The sequence below is a fragment of the Anomalospiza imberbis genome, chromosome 5 (genome assembly GCF_031753505.1).
Source record: "Anomalospiza imberbis isolate Cuckoo-Finch-1a 21T00152 chromosome 5, ASM3175350v1, whole genome shotgun sequence".
Taxonomy (NCBI): domain Eukaryota; kingdom Metazoa; phylum Chordata; class Aves; order Passeriformes; family Viduidae; genus Anomalospiza; species Anomalospiza imberbis.
This window is the reverse complement of record NC_089685.1, coordinates 7,446,689-7,473,980: the sequence shown is the minus strand read 5'-3', so window position 1 is coordinate 7,473,980 and position 27,292 is coordinate 7,446,689. Positions and strand designations below refer to the sequence as shown.

The following is a 27,292-nucleotide window of genomic DNA, read 5'->3' as shown; positions in this document are numbered from 1 at the left end:
CCACGGGTTGGTTCATTTGCCTTTGGTGTGCTCTTTGGTGGATTAAGAGGCTGGTCACATGTGACAAAAGGTCAGAATAGCTGACCATAATTCTGACATCTTGCCTTTATGGAGCTCTTAAAATGCCTAGGCCAATGAGAGTTTCTTCTCAATTTTTATGGAAAGCCACAATCAGGGTCAAATGCACCTCATCTAACACTCATAATTTACAAGGACTAACTAAATATCTACATCTGAGATTGTCAGCCTGTCTCCCTTTGTACTCAGTGGAAGGAAGCAGGCATAATTCCCCTGGCTTCTCTCAGGAAGACACTTCAGGCAGGGATGAAACTCTCCAAATAAAAGCGGGCACAGCTTGCTCGGATCACAAAGTTTGCACTAAAAATTAAGGCATTGTGTCAAATGAATCCAGCCCCAGGATCAAAATTGACATTACTGAAGTTAATTTGTAGCAGGTGAGGATCTCACTGTGCTGGAGTTTTCATTCATTTTGATAGGACTATTGAGAAAATGACCCAGTGTCTGTGTCTGAACACCTGCTATGAATACTTAGTTGGCTTGAAAGCCACTTGCATGTGGGGTTTTCATACAAAAAAAACCCAACAACCAAAACATGCAGAGCTCTGGACTTCCATCCCCACTGAATTCTCCTGACATTCTTGTACCTTATTTGGCTTTGTCTTGAAAGCATTTCACTACTTTCTATTGGATGTCCACAGATGCAGATTGTTTGGTATTGCCTGATGAAGTAATCCAGTTTCAAAACACAGCAGGACGGAAAAGGAAAATGACAAAGCAGAGGCTTTCCACACCATATGGGCGTGAAAACCTTTTAAGAAAGGGAATTTTAGGTTGTTTTTTTTTTTCTTTGCTGTTGTCTCACATCACTATTTTATTTTCTATATTTATAACAGTTTATAGTTTTTGTACCCATTTATGTAAACCTTGAATTTAGAGTACAAACCTTTTCCAGTATCTTTATTTTCCCATCATATTTAAAGATTTGAGCAATTCACCTCAAAGTAAAAGGGTCCTATCACAGTTCCTCCCAAGTACCCTGACTGTGAGCCTTGAGAGTAATCACACTTCTCTAAGCCCTGCACACTAAGAGTAAAATGCTGAAATCAGAGGGAATGCTGTGAATGAGAGCAAGGCTTAACCCAGAATCGACAATGCCTAATTGGAGGCTGAAGAAAACTTTAGTTTTTTACTCAGAAGACATAAGTTCCAAGTACCTCAGCTCTCTGATAAAAATCACAGTTGCAGAAAGGTTTGTGAAAAACTGATCACTTTTCATTTATTAGCAGAATAGAAAAGTAAGACTCAAAAAGTTTATTGCAGGCCAATCTGAAATAAACAAGCTTTGTGGGTTTTTTCTCTTTATTTATGGTGTGGTTTTTGGTGGTTTGGTTTTTCTAGAAGAGTTGTTTGGTTTTTAAATTGTCAATGAATTTTGAAAGCAAGGCCAAAATCTACTGTGGAAAACCAAAATATTTTATTTTTTATCCAAGCGATTGTTTTTCCTCAATTAATTGAACACAGATGGTTTCACTCATAGCCAAACCAATTTACAAATGAATTGTCTTTTCAAATTGAAAAATCAAAATCTATTTAAAATATATTATGTTCCCCCAGAATGGAACAAATTCTGGAAATCAGAAAAAAATACGTCCAAAATACCTGACCACACCCAGAAATTTCAGCTCTGTTTAAGGAGATTTCCACTGCAATCTTTCACCCAATTAGTACAATTAGAGTAAGGGAGATCAAAGCAAACCCTTAACTCATCACCACATGCAGTCTGATGTCCATTGCCTACTCATCGATGCCAGCAGTCTGCAAGACAAAGGGCAGAAGCTGTTTGTCCAGAGCCACCTCAAAGCTTCCCAGCAACACAAACACAGGCAAAACTGAGCTTTCTTACTGCAAGAAGAAAAGGCCAGGACCAGGCTGTGCTGGTTCTGCAAGAGAAAAGGGATGGGGTGGCAAATGCACATCACAAAACCCTGCTGTGGCTTTTCGGTGCTGTTACAGCATCAGCCTCACAGTACACGGAACTTAGAGAATTCTTCCTGATGGGCTCCTGCTCTACAGACCCAGAGGAACAACCAAAACACGATGGCAGCCTAGAATCACCTCTATTCTTGTGTCTCCCTTGTTCCTGCTGCATGAATTCAGAGGGGGCACCATCCAGACAGATGACTGGGGATGTCACTGTACACTGTGACACACACTGCATGTTCTAGGACGAGCTGACTTCCTTTTGTTTCTGTTCCTCTCCCCTTACATCTCACCAAAGCAGCACAGTGCAGAAGTCTTCAACAAGAAATAAAAACAAGGGAATTCAGTGAATGTAGCACACAGGGGGAAAGACTAAGGGAGAACACCACTAAAGATAAGCAGAACTTCATAAGAGTTCTCTTGAGGTTATCACTGAGAAGAGAAGGCTTTGGGGACACCTCATTGCAGCCTTCCAGTACCTAAGGGGGGCTTATAAAAAAGTTACTTTTTTATGGGCAGATAATAACAGAAGAGTGAATGGTTTTAAGCCAAAACAAGGGATATTTTCGATTACATGCTAGGAGAAAACACTCTGAGGGTGGTGAGGGTCTGGAATGTGCTTCCCAGAGAAGTTATCAAATATTATCTAGAATAAATATTTAAGTCCACCACGCTTCATGATGTGGACCAACCAGCAGCACTCCTTGCTGAGGAGGAAATCCTCACTGGTGTGTCAGCACAAATTGTAGCTGCTTCTACACTTATATTGAAGCATCAGTGTTGGTCACTGCTGGAGAAGAGTCAAAAACCACTGGCTCCTAAATGGTGACATCTGCTGCTATCTGATTATAATTAAGTCCCTTGATTTTACAGGTACTACTGGCTCTGGAAAGACAAAACATGCAAACTTTCCCCTCTACTATCAAAGAATCCCAGAACCTATTTCTCAAAAGCAAATAGTAAAATCCTTTCTTTGAACAAAGATTATAGACTATTGAAGCTACTCAGTAATTTCCCTCTGTGGCTCTAAGACATAGTTTTCCCCAAACCTTAATCAATTGTATTCTGTATTACAAACACCAACTAACACAATCAGAGCCAAGAGAGAACATATTCTTTGTGCATTTTCCCCCTAGCAAGGACTGTCAAAGCTGAGACAATGACATTCTGCTAATTTGCAAATAATTTATACAGACACCACTAAAATGTGCTTAATCCTCAAAGAGATTCAGTTGCTTGACTCCAGATTTCAAAGAAAAGCATGCAAATGCAGCAATAAAATGTATTCCGTTTAATCAAGTGAACACATAACAGACTGATTCACATTGTTTTATGGCATCAAATAACACTTTTCTAATGTGATACCATGTGGAAGAAAAGGGGGGGTTGCTGTCAGTATATTTTGGCAGAGCAGTAGAAGAGGTCACACTTAGCTGACTTTTTAGTGAACTGTTAAAGGCTTCCAAAATTTGTCTCTTATGGGAAAATGGAAACTTCCCCTCTCTACTACATCTTTAACAGAAAGAAATGAATAGCAGAAATCAGCTCAAATATTTCAGTTTACACTTGCTTAATTCTTGGAAAATGCCGTTTTCTTATTTTAAGGTAAGTAAATTCTACAGTATTGGTTTGTGTCCCACTGTGTTAGCACTGCACCAGAAACACCATTAGTCTGCCTGGGAGAATTTTCAACAGCATAATGATAAACCATTTGGAAGCAGAGCTGAGAAGAGTCATACAGCAAAGTCTGTCACAGCTGTCAAAAAATTCCATACCATTTTATTTGGAAAATATAATGGAAAGAGAAGGGAACCCAATGAAACCTGTGCGGTATTAAGTCAAATTAAATATAGTTCATAAAAATTAAGGCATTTCTGCATTACAGGGATATGGGTCCAGTAATAAAAAAAGAAATGGTGTTCTGGAGAATGAACTGTAATTATGGCTGAAAAAACATATGGAGAGAGAAGGGGAAAAATTAAAGGAGTTGTAGACAAATACAACTTGATGGCAGTGAAAAGCTCGACTCATTACTGAAGACCAGCAATGTTCAGGAAAGGCTGCAGTGCCACCAAACATCTCAAGTCCAAAATTTCAAATATATTTTTACTTTATTTTATGAATGTCCATCAGATATATATCTTTGATGCTACAACACACTAATTGAATAAAAATTAACAACATAAAACCCCTCATCATAAAAGATCCAAGAAGTCCCCAAGAAATCCCAAAGCCATAACCATTTACTCCATGAGCATATCATCTTTGACAACCATATATAAATGACATCATGACAACAAATACAGTGTACAACAATAAGTGTGCAATGGTACAAAATATACAAAAAGGAATGTGTATTTAATATACATTCAACATTACCCCATAAAAATCTTTGTTGGGAAAGTGAAGTGCCTTTTCAAGACCAACAGAAAATGTACACCACTTCAGTTAAGATGCCTGAAGGATCTCCCATCAAAAGAGTAGTGTGTGTTCTTTGACTGAAACTATAAAATAACGGAGCTGAATTTTCCCTAATGAAAAAAAAATCTAAACTTCATAAAATTTTTTGTTCACATCTAGAGTATAATAAAATATTTAGAGTGCAGAAAATTCAGTTTAATTAAAATTTTACTTAAAAGTGGGCCCTCTTTTATTGATAGACCTAGCTCAGTCATATAAAATCAAAAATCTATATTCCTTGTAGTAAAAAGACTATTTCTGCCCATGACTCTTTTCTGGTTTTGATGCATTCCACAATTCACATAAATTTGCTGTAATGGAAATATGAGTCAGACCAGAGGTCAATACAAGAATCGTTACTCTTTTTTCTCTGGCTCTATACAAGTCTTGCATAATTTTACTCAAATATTTTTTGCCTAAGTTTCAGATTCCTTTGAGCTCGACCTCAGAGAGAATTTCAGGAAATTATTACTGTGGATATTATGAAGAGCACATGCTTATAATGTGACTGATTTTATGGAAAAGTCCACCTAGCCTCCAGTTTCCAAGCCACCACTTTGTGCCTTTCCTCCAGAGTTGCTACTTGCACTGACACAGGATGCATTTAGATGCTGTGCAAGTACATAAACCATGCTTAGCTCTGCTGGACATCCATCCATCCCTCCATCCATCCCTCCATCCATCCATCCATCCATCCATCCATCCATCCATCCATCCATCCATCCATCCCTCCCTCCATCCATCTATCCCTCCATCCATCCATCCCTCCATCCCATGTGGGCCCAGGAATAAAGGAGGCCGAGTATTTCTAACAAGTGTCCCAACTGACAGAGCTGATACCTGATTCTCAAAAGTAGAGATTTTTGCTGTACCTCCAGAGTTCAGGTTTTGCTGGTTCCCAGCCCTGGGAAAAGTGACATTTACACAGCTCAAGGGAGAACACTGAATCTGCCAAAGACCTCTCTTGAAAGGACAAGCTTCCACAGAGAAGGACAAGTGCAACTTGCACTGTAGGTACCACTTTACTTCTCTATAAAGAGTTTGAATCTGCTGCTGCCTACAGACTCATGGGCCCAGACCTATAATTCACACAACAGCTCTTACCAAGTTTAAATTTAACAGCACTAGGTTTTACTCCAACCCTGATGGCCATGACTTAGGCATTAAAATAGGTTCAATTTGCAGGTGCAACACAATTCCTCTTGCATTAGAGGTCAACACAGACCATCCAGACCTTCAAAGCATTAAAATCAAAAGTATTTTCCAAAGTCCAAAACTCACCCAAGGCTCATTCTGAGTACCATTAACAATTTTGATTTCAAGAAAGACTCACAGTTATGCCAGTAAACAACAACACACAACCTTTGCAGGAGGTTGCAGGCCTCTCTGAAAATAATTTCTTAGGAATATGCACAGGAGTGAGAAGGAAACAAAAAGTACCTATAAATCATATGGCATGCCTGAGTGTTGCCCAGGTGAATGCAAAAAATTCATGTTATTTGCAGTATGTATATCTCTTCCTGAGTTGAATTTCATTCCCAGTATGGAATCCAAGAATCTGCTTTCTTTTTTTGGCAAGGTACTCAATCACTTGGTAAGGCAATCCAATTTTCTGGTTTGCTTCCTGTCTTCTTTCCTCCTAAAAGGCCAAGCATTTCTCACCAAGATCACCACTATAATGTGTGCCAGAATATGTTTAAAATATAGTCCTGTAAAAATAGAAATTAGGTTTGTTCCTTTGAAGGCAGCATTAATTCTTCATATATTCTGGGATCTTGAAGATTTCAGCTGAACAGATTCAAAATTATCTTCCTTTTCCTGCAATGGAAAGAGAGGTTCCCATCAATTGGATTTCCTCAAAATCTCTCCAGCAGTCAGCACAATCACTTCTTCTCTCAATATCCTTTGCCAAAAACTTCACTTTATTTTTACTACGGTATTTAAGTGCACAGTTTGACCCTTTAATATTTAATAACATTGCTAGTTCTGTAAAAATCTGCAAAACAAAAAAAAATTATGCTACAGCTATTGTTCACGGTACTTATCTTAGAGGGTACAGGGAAAGTCTGCATTTCATATTCAGAGAATAGGACAGGTAGTCTGAGCTGGGGAATTGCAAGGTATTCATCTCTGTGGTTATTATCACTTTTTAATATGTTTCCTGCAATACATAAAATGCTTGAAGCATAGCACATGACTGTGAACACCACTGCTTTGCTTCTGGATTCCAATCTCAACACCTCCTCTGGGAGACCCACAAGCCGAAATATCAGTTTCCATCTTAAAAATCAGGGCTAGAGATTTGAGTTTTCTCTCTGTTTTCACTTGCTGGTTGACAGCCTTGGCGATTTGGCCAGCAGGCATCAGGGTGAGCGAGAAATGTGGACATGCACACACAAATAGTCTGCAAACTGTCTTGAACTACCTTCATAATCTGATTTTTAAAGCCATCTCACACAGATCAGGACAGCCTGATGCAGACAAGAGAAAGAAGGGGAGAAATTGTCCTATGCTAATCTAGTGAAAAATATATGTTCTGAAGAGTGTGGTATTGTCGTGCCAGAGACAACAGACACAACTAGAACAGCCCCCAGTCTGAAACAGGTTTGTAATTATTTGGCTTATATCTTCTCATTAAATATAAGTCATCCCTTTCTATATTACAGGCCTAGCCCTCAATCCCTTGGGTACTCAAACCCACCAATACCTTTATGACATGTTGACAGAAATGCCATAGCCTGAAGCTCGAACATATAGTTAGGGTACTGCAGATTTTCTTTCTCTCTCATTTTACGTTTCTCCTTTTTCTCCCCTGTTTTCCTCCATATATTTTTCTGTATTTTACATGCATATGTAGCAGGACATCTTTTGTATAAATGAAAAGCAATGCCTATAACATTTGTTTTCGATAAATATCTATTAAATCTGAGTTATCTGCAGGGATGCAGGACACAGAGCTGAGTAAGCTAATGAGGTACTGGAAGTTGAATTTACCAGCTATTGTTATCTAGCAGTAAAAAAGGAACAAGCTTAGAAATATCTGACAAGCTTGTTGAAAAAGGAGAGAACACTCAGGAGGCCTGCTACAGTGAATATAAGAACATTAAAAAAAATACAAGTAGGCATTCAAGTTGTCTGAATACTGAAGTACTAAAGCTTAATTCTATTTTTGCAACATCACCAGAAAATTTTATGTGATTTGATTTTATTTACATCTTCAATATTCTCAGTATTGAATTAAGAATTAATATTGAATTTCTGCCCCTTTCCACAAGGAACAATATTGATTTTTCAGGACAAATAGTCAGGCTGGGGTCAAGGGAAAATTCTGCACATTATCTGTGCAATAGTAACTTCTCCTAGGAGGGATATCTGAGGAGCAGGTAGTGTGGCAAGAGGACACCAGACAAATAAAAAAAGTAAAAGAATGAAGAGAAGAGAATAATAAGGGAAAAGAAAGGCAGCACACAAGTTTTAATTATATTGCACTCAATCAAAGAAAGCAAAAAAAAAAAAGGGATACAAGGAAAAGATCTCAAAATTCAACATCCTGAGATATTATTTGACAATAAACTAAAATATGTTTTTAAATTAATTTTTATTATGAGTTTTTAGAAGACTTTCTAAGAAACTGACTTCAACAAAACTGCTTGAAAGGGAAAATGTCATTTGCCTTTATCCTGACCAAAACAGATGCCCCCACTTGAATCCCTTAAAGACAACACTACCCCTTCCATAGCACATGTTTCAGGGCACTTAGAACAAAGACCAAAGAGCTTTTAGAATCAACCATGATGGCCCTCTTTGGCTCCTCTCAGAAATGTTTAAAGGACACCAAAGACTTTGGTGCTGTCAATTCAGACATGCAACAATCCACATCACATCCACTGTAGAAAAAAATGCTTTTTTGGTGTTGCTTCCCACTGAAATGGAGGAGGCTGCTGTGTTGGGAAACAAGATGAAGCTGATGGTTCCTCTTCAACTGAATCCTACTCAAAATTATGGTTCTCAAGTCAGCCATGAAGCCAGCCCAGGTGAGCTGCAAGCAGCTGGCTGGTGCCTGTATTGCCAGTGTTAATTTTCTACATCTCTAATAGCTGTGTTTGCCTCAACAATGGATGTGCCTGGGAGGATTCCAGGCAAAAAAGGTTCTCTCTGACATTAACTGTTTTTTTCTGGTGTCATCCATGCAACAAAAAAATGCTACTGACATCTCTCTGTGGAGGAAGGAGCATTTACCCAAAACCCTATAAAATTTCTTAATTTTATCCAGACTGTGGATTTCAGCAGATCACTATGGACTGGATGAGATGTGCGTGGGAGGCTGCACTGCTGTGAAATTAGCATCAAAGACTCATCACATCCAGTAATAAATAAAGGTAATAATTATTTTTAGTATTAATATTGGTAATTACTACTCACCTTTGTTGCCAAGGATTTAAGCTTCCCCAGCAGTGACTGCTTATTTGAATACACAATTTCTTCTTCATTATCTTCTCCTTCCATTATAGCACAGCTGTCAGCAGCTGGCAGTTCACACTCTTTTGAGTTCGTTGTCATCACTAATTTGGAATATTTATACTCCAGCCTGAAGATATAAAGCCACACAGGAACAGATTTTTTTCTCAAATGTCCCATAGTCAGGGGTTTTGTAATTTAGATTGTCTGCAGTCATCCCACATAATTATTTCTGAGATAGTGGAAATTAGATACTTTTCAATCATTAAAAATATGTAACCAAAATACTATTAACAATACACTGAGCTCTCCAATTAGTCCTCTATCCTTATAAAAGAACCATGTTTTCCCAAAAGACCAAGGGGAGGACAAGAGGGCTTTCTGCTGGGTGGGGCAACAACCAAAATAGAACTAAGCAATATGGTCAAGAACCTAATTTTTTACCAAGCTGAAAGGGACTAATTAGACTAAAGATACCCTTTTGGTCTTCAGAACTTGAAAAGGCCATGTTGCTTCAGAAACTAAAGTCAAGTTCAAACTCTCAAAAGTTCCTATTGGGGAATTATGCCATTGCAAATTGCTGTGGATGTTCTATACTTTCCTCACCAGAATTTTTTATCACCACCGTTGACAGAAGAAACATCAACTTGGTGTATGAATGGATTGATCCTACAAGGCACTGCTCATCAAGAGTGCCATGAAGTCAGATGCAGGAAAAGTCACTCCATCAAGCTTTTAGCTAACTTTTATTTAGAACACAATTTGCAGCACTTACTTCTGGTTCTTCTTCCAAAAGTAGCAAGTCAAGGCTATGAGCAGAACAGCTGTGAAAGCACCAACACCAGCTCCAACTTTCAGCCAAAAATCTACTGTTTCACAAGGGCTGGTCCTTTTTTCTGGCAAGGGAACTCCTTTAATGCAATGCTTTGGCTCATTCCATACATATAAGGTTTCCTTTCAAACAGAAAACATCAAAAAGTGAGCTGCTTGTAGGAAAAGAGAGAACTGTTTAGACTTACAGAAAACAAGCTGTTCTGAGGCAGAAAGGTAAATGAAAGCAAACCAAAACACATCCTTCAGGTTGTCAGACTTCAGGTTTTCAGTTATATTGTCTAATCAGTCCTCCCCTTGCTTGTGCCCGCAGGTTCAGGCATGGCAAAGGATTTCCTCCCTTGTACAGGTCTCCATGAGACACAATATGGGCTGGATAGCTATGGGGAATAAGTTGTGCCTGCACAGGAGCTGTTGATCAACAGGACAGTTTGAACATGTGGAAGGACTTCCTAATATTTGAATAGAGAATGCAGCAGCAAAAACATTGCAAGCAAGTAGGAGGAATTTATGAACTGAAATTTGGAAACCTTTCCCAGCCTGCTCCTGATGTTTATGGCTACAAAACAACTTAAGTCTTTTGGGCACTCCATCCTTCAGAAATAACTGTCCTGCATGTCGGAATGCATTGAGAGTTCACATCCTTGCTCACACAGCTGGTCAGCACAAACCAGCTCTCTTGCAGGAACCACCCTGCCACTGACACAAACATTCCTGAGTGTCAACACAGCTCTCCTCCCTCAGCTTGCATCCCAGCCAGCTCAGAGCCTAGGCTGAGATCTTCCAGCCCACTTACATATCATTTTGCACACCAAATCTCAACAGGAGTCCAAGTTATACCCAAATGAGCCCAGCTGACTTAGATATATGGGTCCTGTACCTGAAATCCTTTTTTGCAGGCTCCCTCAATCTCATGGTAGTCTTGCTCTGTGCAGAGAGGACAAGCTTCTGCACTTTCCCATAGGAAGTAGAAAGTGCACCCATCGCAGGTGCCCGCAGGGCAGGAGCTACGAGGAGAGCAGAGCTCAGTTATCACTTATGAAAGAAACACTCTGGGGTGTGCATCCTCATCCACGCTCTGCTGCTGAAGATTGGGAAATATGAGAAATGGGTAAACATTCATCAAGTTAGCAGATGGGAGAGTCTGGGGGAAGAATTTTTCCCGGTTTGTAAAATGCCTTCTCAAGTGAAAACAGGAGTTGAGCTGTCAAAGATCTAAAAGGAGGGAGAGGGAGAGGGAGAGGGAGAGGGAGAGGGAGAGGGAGAGGGAGAGGGAGAGGGAGAGGGAGAGGGAGAGGGAGAGTCACTACACCAGCGTTTCGCTAGCCCAGCATACTCCTCCATCACTGTTCTCCTGCACAGGGTGGCTGTTCCACCTGAACGCTGCTATCTGGTTCCTGCCATTGTTCTAATGATGTCTGGGTGATTTAGTCCATATGGAATGGACTTGTCCTGTCAGGGTTAATTACTAGAAGGATGTTCACCAGTTAATGAAGAGATAACAGCTTCTCTTACTCCAAGAAAAACTAATGGCCTATTTTGTATTCAGCCTGCAGAAGAAAGTTGTACGGACAGTGGCAGGACAGTCATGTAGATTTTGTTACTGACAATCACATCAGATCTAAACAGTAGCAATGGCCAAAGGCCATGCAAGAAGTTTGGTCATGTAAATATGAAATATATTAATGCAGAAAATAATTGATTTAAAGTTGTGTTGTTCTACATCATCTGGATACCTGATATGCTGATCTGAAGCATTGAAAAAAAAACCCATCCCTAAAAGCCCATTCTGGCTTATCCAGATTTGAATACCTGACAACAGGTACATTCCTCTGTGAATTATGGAGCATTTTTCCAACCTACATGGCAAGAGCAATGACAGACCTTTCTCCTCAACTGCTTTCATCTTATACTGTAGATTCATGTGATACTAAACACCATGCCTGGAGGATCAAGGAGCTACATTATTTGACATATTTCTGATACCTCACCATGTGAAAACAGCTGACTGCTGAGCTAATCAAAGGAGGATAGGAAAGGAGAAGTCTATATGACTGAGATAAGGTACACGTGCCATTTCTACCCATGCTCACACTTTCAAAAGCAAGGTAGGTTGTTCCTCCCTCACTACTGCTGCTTTATCACAGCTCACATCGTGTTTATCCTGTGGCACTGGAAGAACAACTGAAGAATTTTCATGCAGAAGCTGATAGTGGCTTACTGTCCAGCATCATTTGTAGTAGGACAGGTCACTCAGAAACTGGGGAAAGCATCTCCAAAGGTGTTTAAATATCAGTCATTTCATCCATGACCTGTGAAGGAGACTCTGCCTTCAGGCAAGCAGAGTTCATGTGTCACGAGAGGGACAAGGATCAAAGGATCCCACACTTCTCACACTGTTCTCTTTTGGGAAGAGGACTCAGCTTGTGGGAAGGAGGATGAGTGAGAGCTATAAGCAGAGTTGTAGTAACATCCAGATGGACTGGAATGGGCCTTGATAACCAAAGAGGAGGCTTATCAGAGTTGAAGGAAGCTTCTGAAAAATCACAGTGTGCTGCTAAAGAGTAATAGAATTGAGTATTTTACTGTTTTTTTCTCTGCAGTTTTTCTATCATGCTTATGCCTTAAGTTATGTTTATATTATATTATAATATAAAACTACTAATGAGTTTTGTAAAGATTACCTGAGGAGCAAAGGCTTTTTGGTACTAGTAGGACACAAAGACTGAAATACCTGGGCACAGAAAGCTCTCCTTGGTCTGGTTTGTTGGGGTTGCATCTCATTGTCACAACAGTTGCACGGCCATTTTCACAGGAGGTTGTCACTGTTGAAGACCTAATGTCAAACAAGAGGAGAAAAGCAACATATTTCCACTACATAAAATGAATATTACTGTTTCATGGGTCTGTAAACACTCATGCAGCTGCAATACTAACAAAATACCCTTTACCACAATGCTTTTGACTTTGCCAGGTTAAAAAAACAAAAAGCAACAGAATCAGGGTAGACCTCACCAATTCATTTAAATCTCAAAGTGCTCCGAGATGCTACTCAGGGAACTGCTCTGGTTTTCTAGCTAGTTTGGAATCTGCTGCATCAAGGAGTGAACTTTCCCAAAAAACAGAACAGAGTGACTGAAAAGGAGAATCACAGGTGCTATGGTTGGTGTGTTACTCTGCTGGAGAGGTTCTGATGGCTCACTCCCAGCCTAGCAACCTGAGAACCAAACTGTCCTGAAATGGCACAGGGCAAGGGGGATTAAAAAAATCTTTCTCCAGCATGACAGACATTGTAAGCCAAATTCATTATATGCTTAAAGTAGGGTCACTGGTGTGGGGCTCAGTTTGCAGAATCAGACACATAATTTAAGTATTCACATAAGCATAAAGTGCTGATATCCAAAATCCTATATTCAATTAAGTCCCAGCTTAGAAACACAGCTGACATGAAGACCAGCATGTAGACATCTGAACTGAGCTGATCTTTGAGCTACTTCCTGCCCAAACTGAGGCATTCTTTTTATGAAGAGTGAAGAATGAGAAAAGCATACCAGTAACTGTGCATGTTGTAACAATTACTTTTAATCTTGATTAGTCCTTTTTTGTAGCATCAAAATAAACACAAATGAAAGTGAAAGAAAATATGCAACCAGAAGTGGACATTTCAAAGCTAGATATGAGAAAATATGGAAGGTAACAGGATATTGAAAGTGGCATCTGGATGAATCAAAGCTCTGCGATCACTTCCTATGGATCAAGCCTAATTCAGATTTGAGTAAAGAGTGCTTGCTGATTTCATTAGATGATCTTCAACCTGTCAATCAATATCAGGTAGATACTGATTAAAGTGGCAAAGATTAAAGGTGGGTTATAGATTTCCCCCCTCACAGTTTTACTTTCCTCTAAATAAATTAAGACATCTGGTATAGCAATAAGCAGCATTTTTTACCTACTTGTAAAAGAAATGCACATCCAGTATTTTGCTTGGAGAGGGAGGAAACATATCTGCCTTGATGCTGATATTTTCCAGCACTGTTTCAACAGTAGCTCCTAAAACGTGAGAAATTTAAAAAAAAGAAGCAAACATTAATGGATTTTTGAGGGGTCTATGTGTAATATTTTCTCAGTCTGAAAGGTGTGGATCTTACTTAATAGCATTTAATGGCATTGCTGTACACTACACACACCTTTTTCTGACTGAACTTTGCAGATATATATGTTCCTCATACAGCCTGATTTCCTCATGTAGACATAGCAAAATTTAAAAAATTAATAAAACACCTGTGTAAATATTTATTACTCTCTTATATTAATTTAAAGCAATCAATGGATATTAAAGAAACATAACATAATTTAGGCTGGCAAAAGACTAGTGAATATATCTGATGGAACCACTCAGAGCATATGCCGTGAGTGCATAACCCTCAGACATCAAAACCATGTAATGACCATAGCAATTTGCAGTACTTTGAGAGATGAAATAACAAGACTCAGAAGGATTATGGAATCATAGGCAAGCCTTGATGGCACATTTTAGAACAAATGACAGGCTGGTGTATGAACGACATGGATTTTGGGCAAAAGCTGAAAAGGAGGAAAATGCAAGTAATCAAAGTTTTTAGAGATCCTTCCAACCCCATGGACCAAAGAAGACAGAAAATATTGGTGCTCCACTGCAACATTTTAGAAGAGGGAGTTGTACAAAGGGGGCTGCATCCTTTTAGAGAGTTAAAAATTGACAGAACAAGAAGTGGTAGTGGTCAGAAACTGGTGAAAAGACTGAAGAAAATAAGTTTTCCACTTGTTCTTGAAACAGTTCACAGAATCACGCTCATACAATGGTTTGGGTTGGAAGCAACCTTAAAGATCATCTTGTTCCAAACCCCCTTCCATGGGTAGGGACACCTTTCACTAGACCAGATTGCTCAAAACCCTGTCCAACCTGTTCTTGAACACTTCCAGGGATGGGGCAGCCACAGCTTCTCTGGGCAACCTGTGCCATTGACTCACCACCCTCACAGGGAAGAATTTCTTCCTAATATCTAATATAAACCTACTCTCTTTAAGTTTGAAGGCATTCCCCCTCATTCTGTCACTACATGCCCTTGTAAAAAATCCCTCTCCAGCTCTCTTGCAGCCCTTTAGATACTGGAAGATGCTCTAAAATCTCCTTGAAACCTTCTCTTCTCCAGGCTGAACAATCCCATGTCTCTCAGCCTGTCACCCAGGAGGGGTGATTAGCCCTCTGACCATGTTTTGGCCTCCTCTGGACTCACTTCAGCAGGTCCACATCCTTGCTATGTTAGGAAAGGCAAACTTCAACCATTTTAAAATCTAGCAACTGAGATTTAAAAAGGCACCAGAAGAGCTTGGCATCTTTTCTTTGTATTAGGAAAAAGTCAGGACTATCTCCTTGTTTTTCAAGATAATGACTGCCCTCATTCCTCTAGTGGCAGGAGACAATATTGGCATTCACTGGCATGAATGTTTGTGAATTAGAAACCCATACCTAAGAGTGACCTTTAATAGAGCTTTTGATGACAGTGAATTGTCAAAAGACTCACGGAGAGGGGATATGGTGACCCGAATTACAATGTGTCTCTCACAATGAGACAAAATAATGATAATGGAAAATGGGTTTCAGATCATGGACAGATGCACAATGAGAAACAGTCAACAAGAATTTATGGAGAAACTCTTTTGTTGAACAAATCTGTTCTCATTCCTTGAGCGCTGATGAACTTGGTTGCTAAAGAAAGTTATGTAAATTTATCAAGTATTTCACTAATTACCACATGAGGTTCTAATTAAAAAGTTAGCAGTGTACTATCAATTAAGTGCATACTCTGCATTAAAAACTATTTAGCTAAGTCATTATAAAATTATCTGGCCATGGGAAATTGTCATCAAACGTGGGATGTCTCCAGGCTTCTCTAGGCATTGATATTGAAGTGTGAAAATGCAAGATTAACATCAGGGATCTGCAAGTAACTGTATAATCCATGCTGGTAAAGTGTGTAGATGAGACAAAGATTAAGTGGATTAAAAATATAATACAGAGCAACTTGGTTGCTTGGTTCACTTAGTAAGATGGTCCCAAAAAAACTCAATATAAGATATATATAATAAAAATGCAGGAATATTTGAAGGCCAGTCTTAAGAAAGAGAGATTTTCCCTTGGAAACTGTAACTTTGACATCAGATCCAAGAAGCCATCATTAAATCCCTTAAGTTTGGAGAAAGGAGGATGCTGGGATTCCAAATACAAAAGTGATTTTTATTGCCATTATAGCAAATTAAATACTGGAATGCTATTCCATTCTATACTTTAAAAAAATATAAAATGTTACAGAAGGTGTAGAAAGAGCCTCAAAAGTTATTTAGGTGCTCAAAATAAATACATGATAGCAAGACAATTGGAAGAACTTGGTGTACTTAATTTATCAGAAGGGTGAGATGATTCCAGTACACAAAATATTTCTTCAAGAAGAAAAACACTGGTGTGATCTGGAGAAAGACTAATAAAAAGCAAGAGCTGAAAACTGAAGTCAGGGAAATCCAAATAGGAGACAAGCCCACTTTAAAAACAGAGAGATAGTGTTTGACCAGTGGAAAAAAATACCAGTGACTGTGGCAAAGTTGTTATTTCTGGCAATCTTAGAAGTCCAGGTTGAATGCTTTCCCAAAGATGTGCTTTTGTCAGACATAAGTTTCTGGGCTCAGTGCCAGGGAGAAAGTACAAACACTCAGTGCCTGTAATGGATAGGTGAGCAGACCAAATGACTTCATTGTCTCATCTGGCCTCAGATTCTGGGGACTTGTGATCTGGACCAATGTAAAACTTAATGATGTGCACAGCCACGTGCAGCCCTAAGCCTCCTGACTCCTTGCCTAATTATGTCCCCACATCAGTTTCTTCTAAAATTGCCCAAGCAGGATCTTGGCACAGGCTGAAACACTTGCACTAATGTGACTGTCACAGTCATTGGTCTTGCCCTGAGTGAGGTGGGTACAGGACATAAAAGAAAACCAGTGCTTTTTAATTACACTCTCCAGATTTTTGTGCTGAAATGCTGTGCACCGTGAGACCCACCAGATCAAGCACAAGGAAGAGTGAATAACACAGAAAGGGAAAACTAAAAATGTGCACAGCCTTTACTTTTCTCCTCCAGCCGTCAGCTCAACTGAAACTTCAGCAAAACACAAAGACATCTGTGCAGAGCTGCTTCACAGCTCAGGAACCATCTCAGACTGGTCTTGGGCTGTCCCTTCAGCCTTCCCTCAAAGTAATGCAGCTGCTGAGCCAAGAAGGATTTACTCTGCAGCCCTAAATACATGAGAGTACATTCACAACAACAACAACAACAAAACAAACCGTGTACCTAAGAACCTGTCAGCAAGGCTGTTGGACTGCAGAGCCAGGGCTGTTCGGAAGCCCTTGCTGTCTGATGGGATGATGGTGGACTGACAGACAAAAGCTCCCACAAAATTGGAAAAATCTTCTGATTCCGCAACCATGTCCTTCAGAGTAACATCTGTGATATTGTCAGTGCAAATTGCCATCTTCTTCCCCTGCGGACAATCAGGAAAAAAGAGAGAAGCTGCTGGTTGTTGTTAAGATGTGAAAAAGTTTGGGAAGAGAGAGATTGCAAACTTGCTACTTGCAAACTGGATGAGATTCATTACTTTATAACAAGTTGATGTCTCTATGTGTCTGTCATAAGAGGGACAAACCACAACAAATTGTGCCATTGTCAGAGTTCCCATTAAAGCCTTGTACAGACTCAGAAAAACAATGTCACCTCTGGCAGGTGCCTTATCAGAAATCTGTACTGTGGAGCACTCTTCTTTGTTTATCTTGACAGCCCAGTGTTTACTTGCAGAGCATAGTAAAATGGCTCGCAAAGGAAAACTTTATTTCCCATGCCTTTAAATAATATACTGTGGAATACCTCTTTATTTGGGTTTTAATCCAGATAAAATATTTTCAAAGCACAAATACATGAAATCCCTAAACAGATATATAGCCTTCAAGACTGCTTTAATGTCATATGTCAAGATCAGTGCTAGAATCAGAGCAACAGCAACGAAAGACAAATTACCAGACTCAGTTTCCCTAGCACAATGTCAAGCACTCACCACCTAATCATATGCTTGGTTGTACTGTAGTAGCATTGTAGTAGTTTGGGAAAGTGAAGGCCAGATCCACAGAGGAGAGAGCATATCTGTATGCTTGTGGATCTAGCTGTCAGCAGCCCTAATCCAGGTGGTAGTTAAACACACATAGAAGCCTAAAAGTATGCAGAACGCTGTAAAGAAATGTGACTACTCATTTGTCTTAACTCATGCAAATCCTTTGATACATGGCAAAAAAAGACTTCAGAACTTTACAGGGCTGAGCATTATTGTTAACTACACATGTTGGCTTTCATGGGACAATGCACAACACTGGTACTGCTCTGAAAGTCAGTTTATGTGTGTGACAGTATGCTCTGTCTCAGTCCAAGCTCCAGGCAGAGCCTGTTTAACTCACAGACTAAACACATTTTTCTGCCGCTCTCCAAGGCTGCAAAGTCAGCACTGGGCATCTTGGCCACTGGCAGACAGCAGGGTGACCAGGGGCTCTGCATACAACATCTCCAGTGAAGCAATGAGGGATACAAATGGAAAGCAGTTGCCAGCTGAAAGACTCAAACTTTTCATTTGAGCTCCTGGGTGGCAGCACACAAAGGTCAGGGTCGTGATGCGTGTGACTTAAAGGCAGAAGAAAGAAAAAGCAGGGATGTGACAGGAATTTTCTTCTGAGCTTTATTTATGGCCTATAACACAGTATCTCTGCTCTGGAAAATCACTTGGCTGCTGAGAAGTCCTCTTGCACTGCAAAGCAAGATCCAAAGCGAAGTGTTTGCGCGGTATTGGTAACAACTCAGCTGACAGGGAGTCTTTGTCCTGTCTAGGTGTTAACCCAGAGCATCAACACATGCAACAAATTTGTTCATCCTCCCAGCCCTCAAGCCCAGCTGAGCTCACCTCATTCCCACACAGGCTGATATTAAAGAAGTGGAAGAACTTGGTCCCTCGGGAAGTGAAGCTAGGTCCACTCATCAATGAGCCCACTTGGCTGAGGTTGCTAAAATTGTAATTCAGGCTCTGGTTATCCTTGACATAGGACACCAGGCAATCACTGAAGCAGGCAGAGTGGTCCTGCAAGGCAGAGGCATCCATTAAAGAGCAGTTATGGAACAGCAGCAAACCATTCACCTCAGAGTTAAAGCATGGGTGCAGACAGGACTGCTTTCCTTGTTAAGGATGAAGGGGAACCCTGTCCTATTCCTGTAACTGATCTTTCCCTTGGGATAATTCCCATTCCCATTTCAGTCCCTTGCAATCACATATCAGGACTAAAATATTCCCTAAGCCTGATTTTTCTGTTGTCTGCTGCATTAGCCAAGAGAATGCAATTTCTTTCTTTGTTTTGTCCTGGGTACTTTTAGGATCCCAATGTTCCAGCTTAAAGCCCTGTAAACAGGCCAAAACACAACCTTGGTTACACTTGCATTTTGTAAAGGAAACACAAGAAACAGCTCAAGAAACAAGGACAGGATATGAAGGCAGCAGAACACAGGCAGAATACAAACAAACTGGAGCCATTCTTCCAGTACCTGTGCAGCTCCTTGAACATGATAAATGTTTAATTATGCTTACAGTTTCATGTAAGAGGAACTTTTTATAGGTTTCTAAGGCCCAGAAACATCATCCAGCTGAGGAAGTCTCTGAGTTTAAAAGAGCAGGCTTTGGGATAGCTTTGGTGGATACTTGCCCTGTTTGTACACTGTCCATAGTACAGCATCTTGAAATGAACCATTTTTTGAGCTGATGTTGTCATTTTTATCTGATTATTTACAAACAGAAATTAGACTAGTGACATCTTTGGTGGGCTTATTGGTTATAGCCATACTCCAGTGCTCACAAGGCACATGCCTGTAGGAAAGCACTAGGAGCAGCCCTCTGAGAGCTTCCAGCCCAACAAACTCTGTCTGCCCATCTCCCAGATACACTGAGGTTTGGTACCTTGGTGCTCTTGCTGCCAGGCCCACATGGGATGCAGGCCTCCTTGCCATACACCTGGTGGATGGACAGGAAGGTATTGGCCGGACACTCCTTGCACTGGCTGGTCTCCTTCTCGATGTAGTGTCCTGGCGGGCAGGGCACGCAGGACGAGCCAGACTGCTCGGAGCCCAGGGCACAGGCACGGCAAGAAGAGGCCACTCCATCCACTGCGTTGGTCACCGTGATGGAGTAGATCTTGGCCATGTCATTGATGAACTGCCTGCTCTGGAACGAGAGCCAAGGAAACCACCCCGGTGTCATCACACCATGGCACTGGGCCACCACCCACATCTCTGCACCAATTCAGGGATCAGCTTATCCATGGCTCTGTCCTTCCTCATGGATCGTTTATGCACAGCTGCCTCCCAGGGGCTGCTTTGTGGTGAAAGCCACTCGTCCCTTATGGGAAACCTGAGAGCTTCAACAGAGGACTAGAGTTCTGGCAGAGAGTGTCCAAAGAATGCTGTGTTGTAAAGCCCCACACATAAAGAAGTACTTACATCTTGGCCCTCATTTATTCTCTGAAAGGCCCAGGTGAATGTGAAGGAAGCATTTTTGGAGATGATATGAGTGTAGGATTGCCTTTCTTTACTTTTTTCCCATGATTCCACCACATTGGTATTTTTTCGATTAACATCCTACAAAATGGGCATAATTAAAAAAAAAATACAACAAAAAGCGTGGTCATACTACAGTAAGCACCAATGTTTTATGATCTAGAGATCAGCATATAAAAGGACTCCACAACTGCATTTAACATTTAATAAAGCAAACATTTTGTTTTGCACAACTGACAAATTTTCAGACTGTTCTAAATTGCTGCCTAATTTCCACTCAATTTTCTTTAAATCAAAAGTAGCTTCCTTTAAAGAGCCACTAAATACCAAAAAGAACTGGCTTCCCTTTTCAGTGGAAGGGGCAAGGGAGCCGTTGCAGATCCATTTGCCTTCCTCATCTAATGGACATTCAAACAAACATCTGTCTGCTGCTCTACTGATCCTCCAGGTCATTGACAGGATCAACTCTAAATTTCCAAATGTCTTCTTCCCATCCCTCTGTCCCAGATCTTGACTTGTCACTCTGTTACTAGATGCTAACACAGCAGCACAAGAGACACTGATAATTTTGTCAGTCAGTTTAACAGGGGAAAAATTGGCTCCTTAGTGTCCAATGATTACTGTTAGAATAAGCAGATAGCCAGGAATGGTTCACAACTCATGTGCTGGAGGAATTTCACTAGGTCATTAATTAAATCCTTCCTGCAAGGGCACTGCAGATACTAAACTAATGCCATGCTTAATCATAATAAACCAAGTGCAACTAATCACACCTATGCAGAGGTCTTCAAGTGACTTGTGGAACACCAGCCTCCGTCCCCAGTCATGGAGAAAGAAGTCTCACTTACTGCCATAAAGTACAGCACACAATCTGCTGAACAGATGGTCTCAAAAATAAAAGTAATCCGTCCAAGTTCTGACCCAGTTGCTCCTGTCACTGATGTTGGAGGTCTGTTTAACAGAGAAGGAACAAAATATTTATATAGTGCTCTCCAGACAGGCAGCAGTCAATCCTTCAAATTCCTTTTTGTACAGTGAAGCCATCAAAGTCCTGTCACAGAAAATCTGTCCTTGCCAAATGATGGGAGCCTCTGCACTGAGTACCAGGTGCAGAAGGGTCATTTTTGAAGTGTCTAAGTTCTTTATTGTACATTCCCCTCCTCATAGTGAACACCCAAATTTGACCATATTGGTAGGGAGCCTTATTATTAAAACACAATACATACTTCAAGTGATTTACACCTATGTAATTGCATCTACCTCAGCTGGAGAACAGCAGAGGGAGGATGAGGTTCATCTTCCACACCTTACTGGACTCAACATTCGGCACCTGGTCTGAGCTAGGAGTCTAAGCTCACTCTTTTGACAGAGACACAAGCTCCTCAAGCAGGTATTTCAGCCTGTGTGAGGGTTCAGGAGTTGGAGGCATTCCCATTCCCCTGCAACGCCTGCATCTCCCCACTGGCTCCAAGGAAGCACAGACTGTGGAGGCTTCCTGGAGCCATAGGGCAAAGTAACTTGGGTTTCACTAAAATACTTTTCCGGCAGGCTCCAGTATCCACCCCATGACAGGTTTAGCTGGTTACTGTGGAATAATTTGGAAACAGAGGTATAGCAATATCTTTTCTCAGTTTCCAGACAGCCAACTGGCTGCATCTTGGACTGAAGCAAATACTGCTATAAACCAAGGTCTCATACGCTTGCCTGCCTCAATGGAAAAACTGGGGACATGGGAATACAATTCAAGATTCCTCTTATCTCTTATTCATTACATTATTTCAGTTCAGAAAGGAAGACTCAGATCATCCCTGGGATAGCATGAAAGAGGTATAAGAGACAGAAATAACTGACAAATAGATGAAAAAATATCCCATTCCTTACTTAAATCCTGGGATGTGCAGGTTCAATATAAGATAATCATTGTCAGAGCCTCCTGCTCCACTCTGGATGTGATCACCAGCCACCTCCCAACCTTCACAGGACAGGAAAAGAAAAAAAAATTCAATGAATGGGTGGCAAAAGAAACCTGTGTTACCATAATTTTTAAACAATTCAGTATTTCAGTGTATTTTAAAGATACCTGATATAAATTACAGAACAATATCATGATTATTTGAATGAATAATTTTAGCAATTGTATGAACTGCTGATTTTACAGGCAATTTTCACCTTTCAAATCAGCAGAGCAATTGATATTCCCTGATCTGTGCTGTGCAGCTCAAGGGGAATAATCCATCCAATACCTTTAAGCCTTAAAACAGATGAATCAGTGAACCTGTGTGTTAAATGTTAAGCACATACTTCAGTTGCCCTCTGCTCAACAGGCATAATTCAAATCTTGAGTTACATCAGTCTGACAGGTGGATCAGAATGAGGAAAATCTGTCAGAGAAGTCTGGAGAAGTCCCAAACAGGATCATTTTCACCAGTGAGCTGTGACTGCTCTCTGCTGCAATTTTAACACATGTGCAGAGAGAAAGCTCTGAGCACTAAAGGAATAAAATTACAGACTGCAATTAAGTTTTCCAAAAGAATTATGTGTGACCTCGATGGGCATAGTTATCACAAAACAGAAAATGAGATAAACTAGGGAGAAGACAAAACAATGTTTTTTATAATGGGGATATGAACGCATCTGAGCATTTTTGCTGAGGGAACCTCACATAGGCTGCAGCTCCTGCCCTCCTCTGGTATACAAGAGATTTTTTATTCTTTTGTGATACTGTGACATTGCTTCTCACAGGAAATTTCAAGCCTGGTGCAACTAAAGGAAAGGGAGGAAACTGTGCTGGGAATCATGCAGCCAAGAGCACACTCATTTTGATGAGTGCTCCATTACAACGGGGATCCATGCAGGAGACAGGCACACAACACAGGGAGTTTGGCTCACCATTCATCCCATCACACTTCGAGTTGCCAACATTAAAGCAAGACGTCTTCATGTTTCCTGGCAGGATGTTCCACCACTTGTATTCAAACCCAAGAGCTGGTTCAGTCCCAGCAGGGCAGGCTTTGCACTCTAAAGGTGAGAGGGCAGAAAATAATATCACACAGCCAAGGCACATGTCAAAGAGTGCTTTGAAGAACATAGATACTGCCTTTTTACTCTCTGGTGCAAGTAATAAGCAAAGAAAATAATTCATTTCTTTGTAGTTAAACAGTCAAAGATTTATCAGGAGCAGGAGAGTGGAAGTGAGACCAGCATTTTGTAAATTGTAGATCATAATGTTATGTTAAGTAATCTGCAACTGGTCCCCCAAGTCACACTTTTTAATAGATTCAGCTGATAGTTTGACAAACAATAGCTCCCACAAAATGCTGTAGGGGACCATTGGGCCAATGCATCTCAGAATCAACAAGCCAGAGTTTAGGCTAGACAATGTTGGCAGGGTATTCATCTGACTGGGCTTAAAATGAGGTTTTCACAGGAAAGAATTTGGCATGGATAGGAGAATGGTTGAGGAGGAATTGCTGACTGGAAAAGTTCTGATTCCCCTCTCAGAATCCCTTAAAATAACTCTCAGGATGTCTATATCAACCAAAAAATGCATCCAGAACACAGGAAGTCAACTTAGAGCAGCAATCCCTGATAAGAAAGGACTCAGGAGAGAGAGCAGATATCCACATCCTGCTCTCCAATGTTATTTAACAAGTATTTAACACAAAATGAAAACTGGCTTATGATGATGTGACACTAAACTAAGTCACATATAAGCAGATGACTGCTTTTGGAGACACACAACATTTTTTTGCAGACTCCTACCCTGTGTCCCGTCCGAAAATGTGCCTGGTGGGCAGGGAGTACAGGAAGATGAGGCGTTGTTGTAAAAGCCAGGATTGCAGGGTGGACAGTCCTGCCTCTCTCCAGAAGGAGGTAGGGTCAATGCATCAGGGAGATCCTCTCTGCAGATCTTGGGTTCAATCCACTTGTACATGATCTGAGTCTGGAAGGAGGAGACACTGAGCTCACACGGTGTATATGAAGTTATAGGACTAGATGCACCAATGAAGGTCCCCCTTGTAAACTAAATTATGGTATTCCCATCATTTGAGGCCACAAACAGACCTTGCACACACAGGACAATAAAGAGAAGTGCAGGTAAGAGCAATAGAAATGACTGGGCTAACAGGAGATTCCAAGATATGAGGCTTTAAGGACAAAACAAAACAAAACAAAACAGCAATTAAAACAATTCCTATTTAATTAGTAAATTTAACTCCTATTTAATTAGTAAATTTCCCCATGCAAGCAGTCCTGAGGAACAGCAGATAAATAATTCTAACTGGACATGCAATCTCTGCACTTTAACCACAGTAACACAAAATACAACTTCTGCCACATAAAAGCCCTTTATTTGGATTAGCAGAGAGAACCACAAGTTCTGCATTTTTAATTCATACTGGCCTGTTCTTTGAAAAGTCCCCAATTTCTCTCCTGCCATTTTTCACCTATTGAGAAAATGTCAGAACCATTCAGGAGCTCTTCCCAAGCCCCTCCAATCTCTTGTCATCACATAAGGAGCAGTTTATGAACACAAACTTGAGTCAGTCCATGGTGTTATTTGGACTTCATCATCATCCCCCTTTGAGGACACAAGTTTCTGTCTTCAGGAGAAGCACTGGGTGAGATGCATCACCTACAAAGTTGTGTTTCAAATTTCGTCTGACTTTGTGTCTCTGAAAGGGTTTTACATCTCAAGATGAAACTTAGTTGAGTTCCACAGCTGAGAAACCCAACTGGCAAGAGTTTAATCTGCCCACAGCACCCACTCTGGGTACTTCCACCCTTTGGTCCCAGCAATCAGGGATCTTTGAGGCTGGAGGTTCAGGTAAGGGAGATTTCACCTTATGAATTTGATCCAGACCCGCTGTCACCCTGGGCCTTGAGCTGCTTGCACTCAGGGTTAGCCCTCTGGTAACACAGAGCACCTGAAGTATTGATCCTTCTTGAAACTGTTTCACAGAACAACCTGGGAGAAGCCTCAGTTCAGGCTCAGGCCCTGGCTCCTGGGAGCTCCAGTGATGCTGAGGATCTCACTCTCCATCCCTGCCTGTGCTTTGTTGCAGCCATGCCTGTGCCAGGTCATGTTCCCTGGCTGACCCACGGACACAATGTCCCAGCTTGACACTGGTCCTGCCTTATCTCCATGGACTTGTCAGGCCACCTTAGCTGAATCTGGTCACTGGCACGGGTCCTCAAGCACTGAGGGACTGCTCCTGCTGCCAGAGTGGCACCTCTTCCTATGGATCAGCCTGTCCTTGCAGCTCCTGAACACTTGGAGCATTTTCTGAAGAATCACCCCAGAAATGCTTCAGCAGAATCAGGGTGCACAGCATTTAAAATAAAAAGGCTCAGGAGCTGGCAAAGCACCTGTGTGGCTGCCCAGAGCCCAGACACACTGCCTACCATAGGAATCCTACTGCATCTGAGCAGGGAGAAGAGGGTCAGAGGGTGCCTGTGGCCATGTGGTGAGGGGTTTCTCAGACTGGGGATGAAGCATTCAAGTTGTGATTTTTAAATCAGCAGGTAGATGAAAAGTCAAGAGTAATGTGTATAAATCTCCAGAGGCCCCTTCTACACATGGAGTGGGACAGCAGAAGAGAGACAACAATCTATTGTTCAGAGAAAACCTGGCTTATTTTAGCAACCATGGATCAATAGGCTGGTCCTTTACAGCCACTGTTCTCCTGTAGATGGCCTGCAGAGTCAGGCCCTCTCATTGAGCTGCATCACATGGAGAGATGGCTGTGGAGTACAGCAAACCTGAACCAATTTCTAGACATGCAGAGCAGTGAAACCAACCCTGAAAACTCAGCCAGTATCTGTGTGCCTGTGACACCTGCTGCTGTCATTGCAACTGGACAGTGAAGGCTGTCTGCAGAAAAACCCACTTTGCATTCTAATGGTATCCATCAGTAAAGGGAAAGGCCAGTGGAAAGGTAGGAAAAAGGTCAAATAATAGGAACCTGTTCAGTGTCAGGGAGACTTGGGCCACACAGGGCAGTGACAGAACAATCCACAGGAGTCTGCAATTAAAGCTGTAGCTGGGGGTGTAGCTGTGAACACTGCTGCTAATTTCTTGAGTCACTAGAGACAGTTAACAGAGCAGAAATCAGTGAGTCAAGACCAGGTTGCAGAGCCTGACAGCTCTGGGGCTAAACTCACTGATGCTTTGTTATCAAAGCATACAAGCTCTCAGCTGCATTTTAGAACTCACTGATCAGGAGACTTCAAAATACTCAATCCTGCCAGCAAATATTAGGCCAGCGACATACAGGTGTTAGGGAATTTGACTATTTGTAATTCCATCTGAGAGATGGGATCTAAGAGAGATGGGAAAGGAAAGACATGAAACAGGCCTGACCATGTGTCCACATCTCTGTGGGCTTCCTATAGCAGTAAACAGCAGTTCCTTCTCCAAATTTCTCCAAATATTCCACTTGACTGCTAGGACAAAGCCAGGCTGCTCTACCAGCAGGTCCTTATATGAGAGACCAAGTGGATCTAGGGTCTCTGGGTGAAACAATGTCCTGAGAGTCCAGGTGATTTGAGGCATCCCATGGGACAAGCACATTACCAGAAGCTAAGCTGACACACATGAACACTCCAGACTATCTATATACCATTATTTTACCTGACCACAGGCAGGAGTTTGACCTGTCCTTTGATGCTAAAACCAAGGGACATGACACACTTCATACCTATGCAGCCAAACACTCCTCCACCTGAAATAGAGATCATATCCAATGCTCCTGGGCCATGGAATCACCTGAATTCTGCCTGGGCACTGCTGGGACAGTCATCACAAGCTTAAAGTACGCCAGAAATATTATTAACAACTAGAGAGATGGGTTTATGCTGGGACAGTTCTTCAC

General features: G+C 41.2%; 1 protein-coding gene across 1 annotated transcript in view; it reads right to left on the bottom strand.

Annotated features, from left to right (window-relative positions):
* Positions 1-4,093: 4,093 nt before the first annotated feature.
* The window catches only part of ELAPOR2 (endosome-lysosome associated apoptosis and autophagy regulator family member 2), a 94,136-nt gene continuing 70,937 nt past the window's right edge, over positions 4,094-27,292 (bottom strand). Inside the window, exons 9-22 of the mRNA XM_068189544.1 lie at positions 24,180-24,360; positions 23,307-23,435; positions 22,299-22,389; positions 21,266-21,368; positions 20,361-20,498; positions 19,822-20,085; positions 18,781-18,954; positions 17,133-17,322; positions 13,704-13,800; positions 12,485-12,586; positions 10,631-10,757; positions 9,695-9,873; positions 8,884-9,049; positions 4,094-6,279 (exon numbers count right to left, since the gene is read on the bottom strand). Of these exons, the coding sequence (XP_068045645.1) occupies positions 6,220-6,279; positions 8,884-9,049; positions 9,695-9,873; positions 10,631-10,757; positions 12,485-12,586; positions 13,704-13,800; positions 17,133-17,322; positions 18,781-18,954; positions 19,822-20,085; positions 20,361-20,498; positions 21,266-21,368; positions 22,299-22,389; positions 23,307-23,435; positions 24,180-24,360 (2,001 nt within the window). The 3' untranslated portion in view covers positions 4,094-6,219. The remainder of the gene's footprint in view (positions 6,280-8,883; positions 9,050-9,694; positions 9,874-10,630; positions 10,758-12,484; positions 12,587-13,703; positions 13,801-17,132; positions 17,323-18,780; positions 18,955-19,821; positions 20,086-20,360; positions 20,499-21,265; positions 21,369-22,298; positions 22,390-23,306; positions 23,436-24,179; positions 24,361-27,292) is intronic.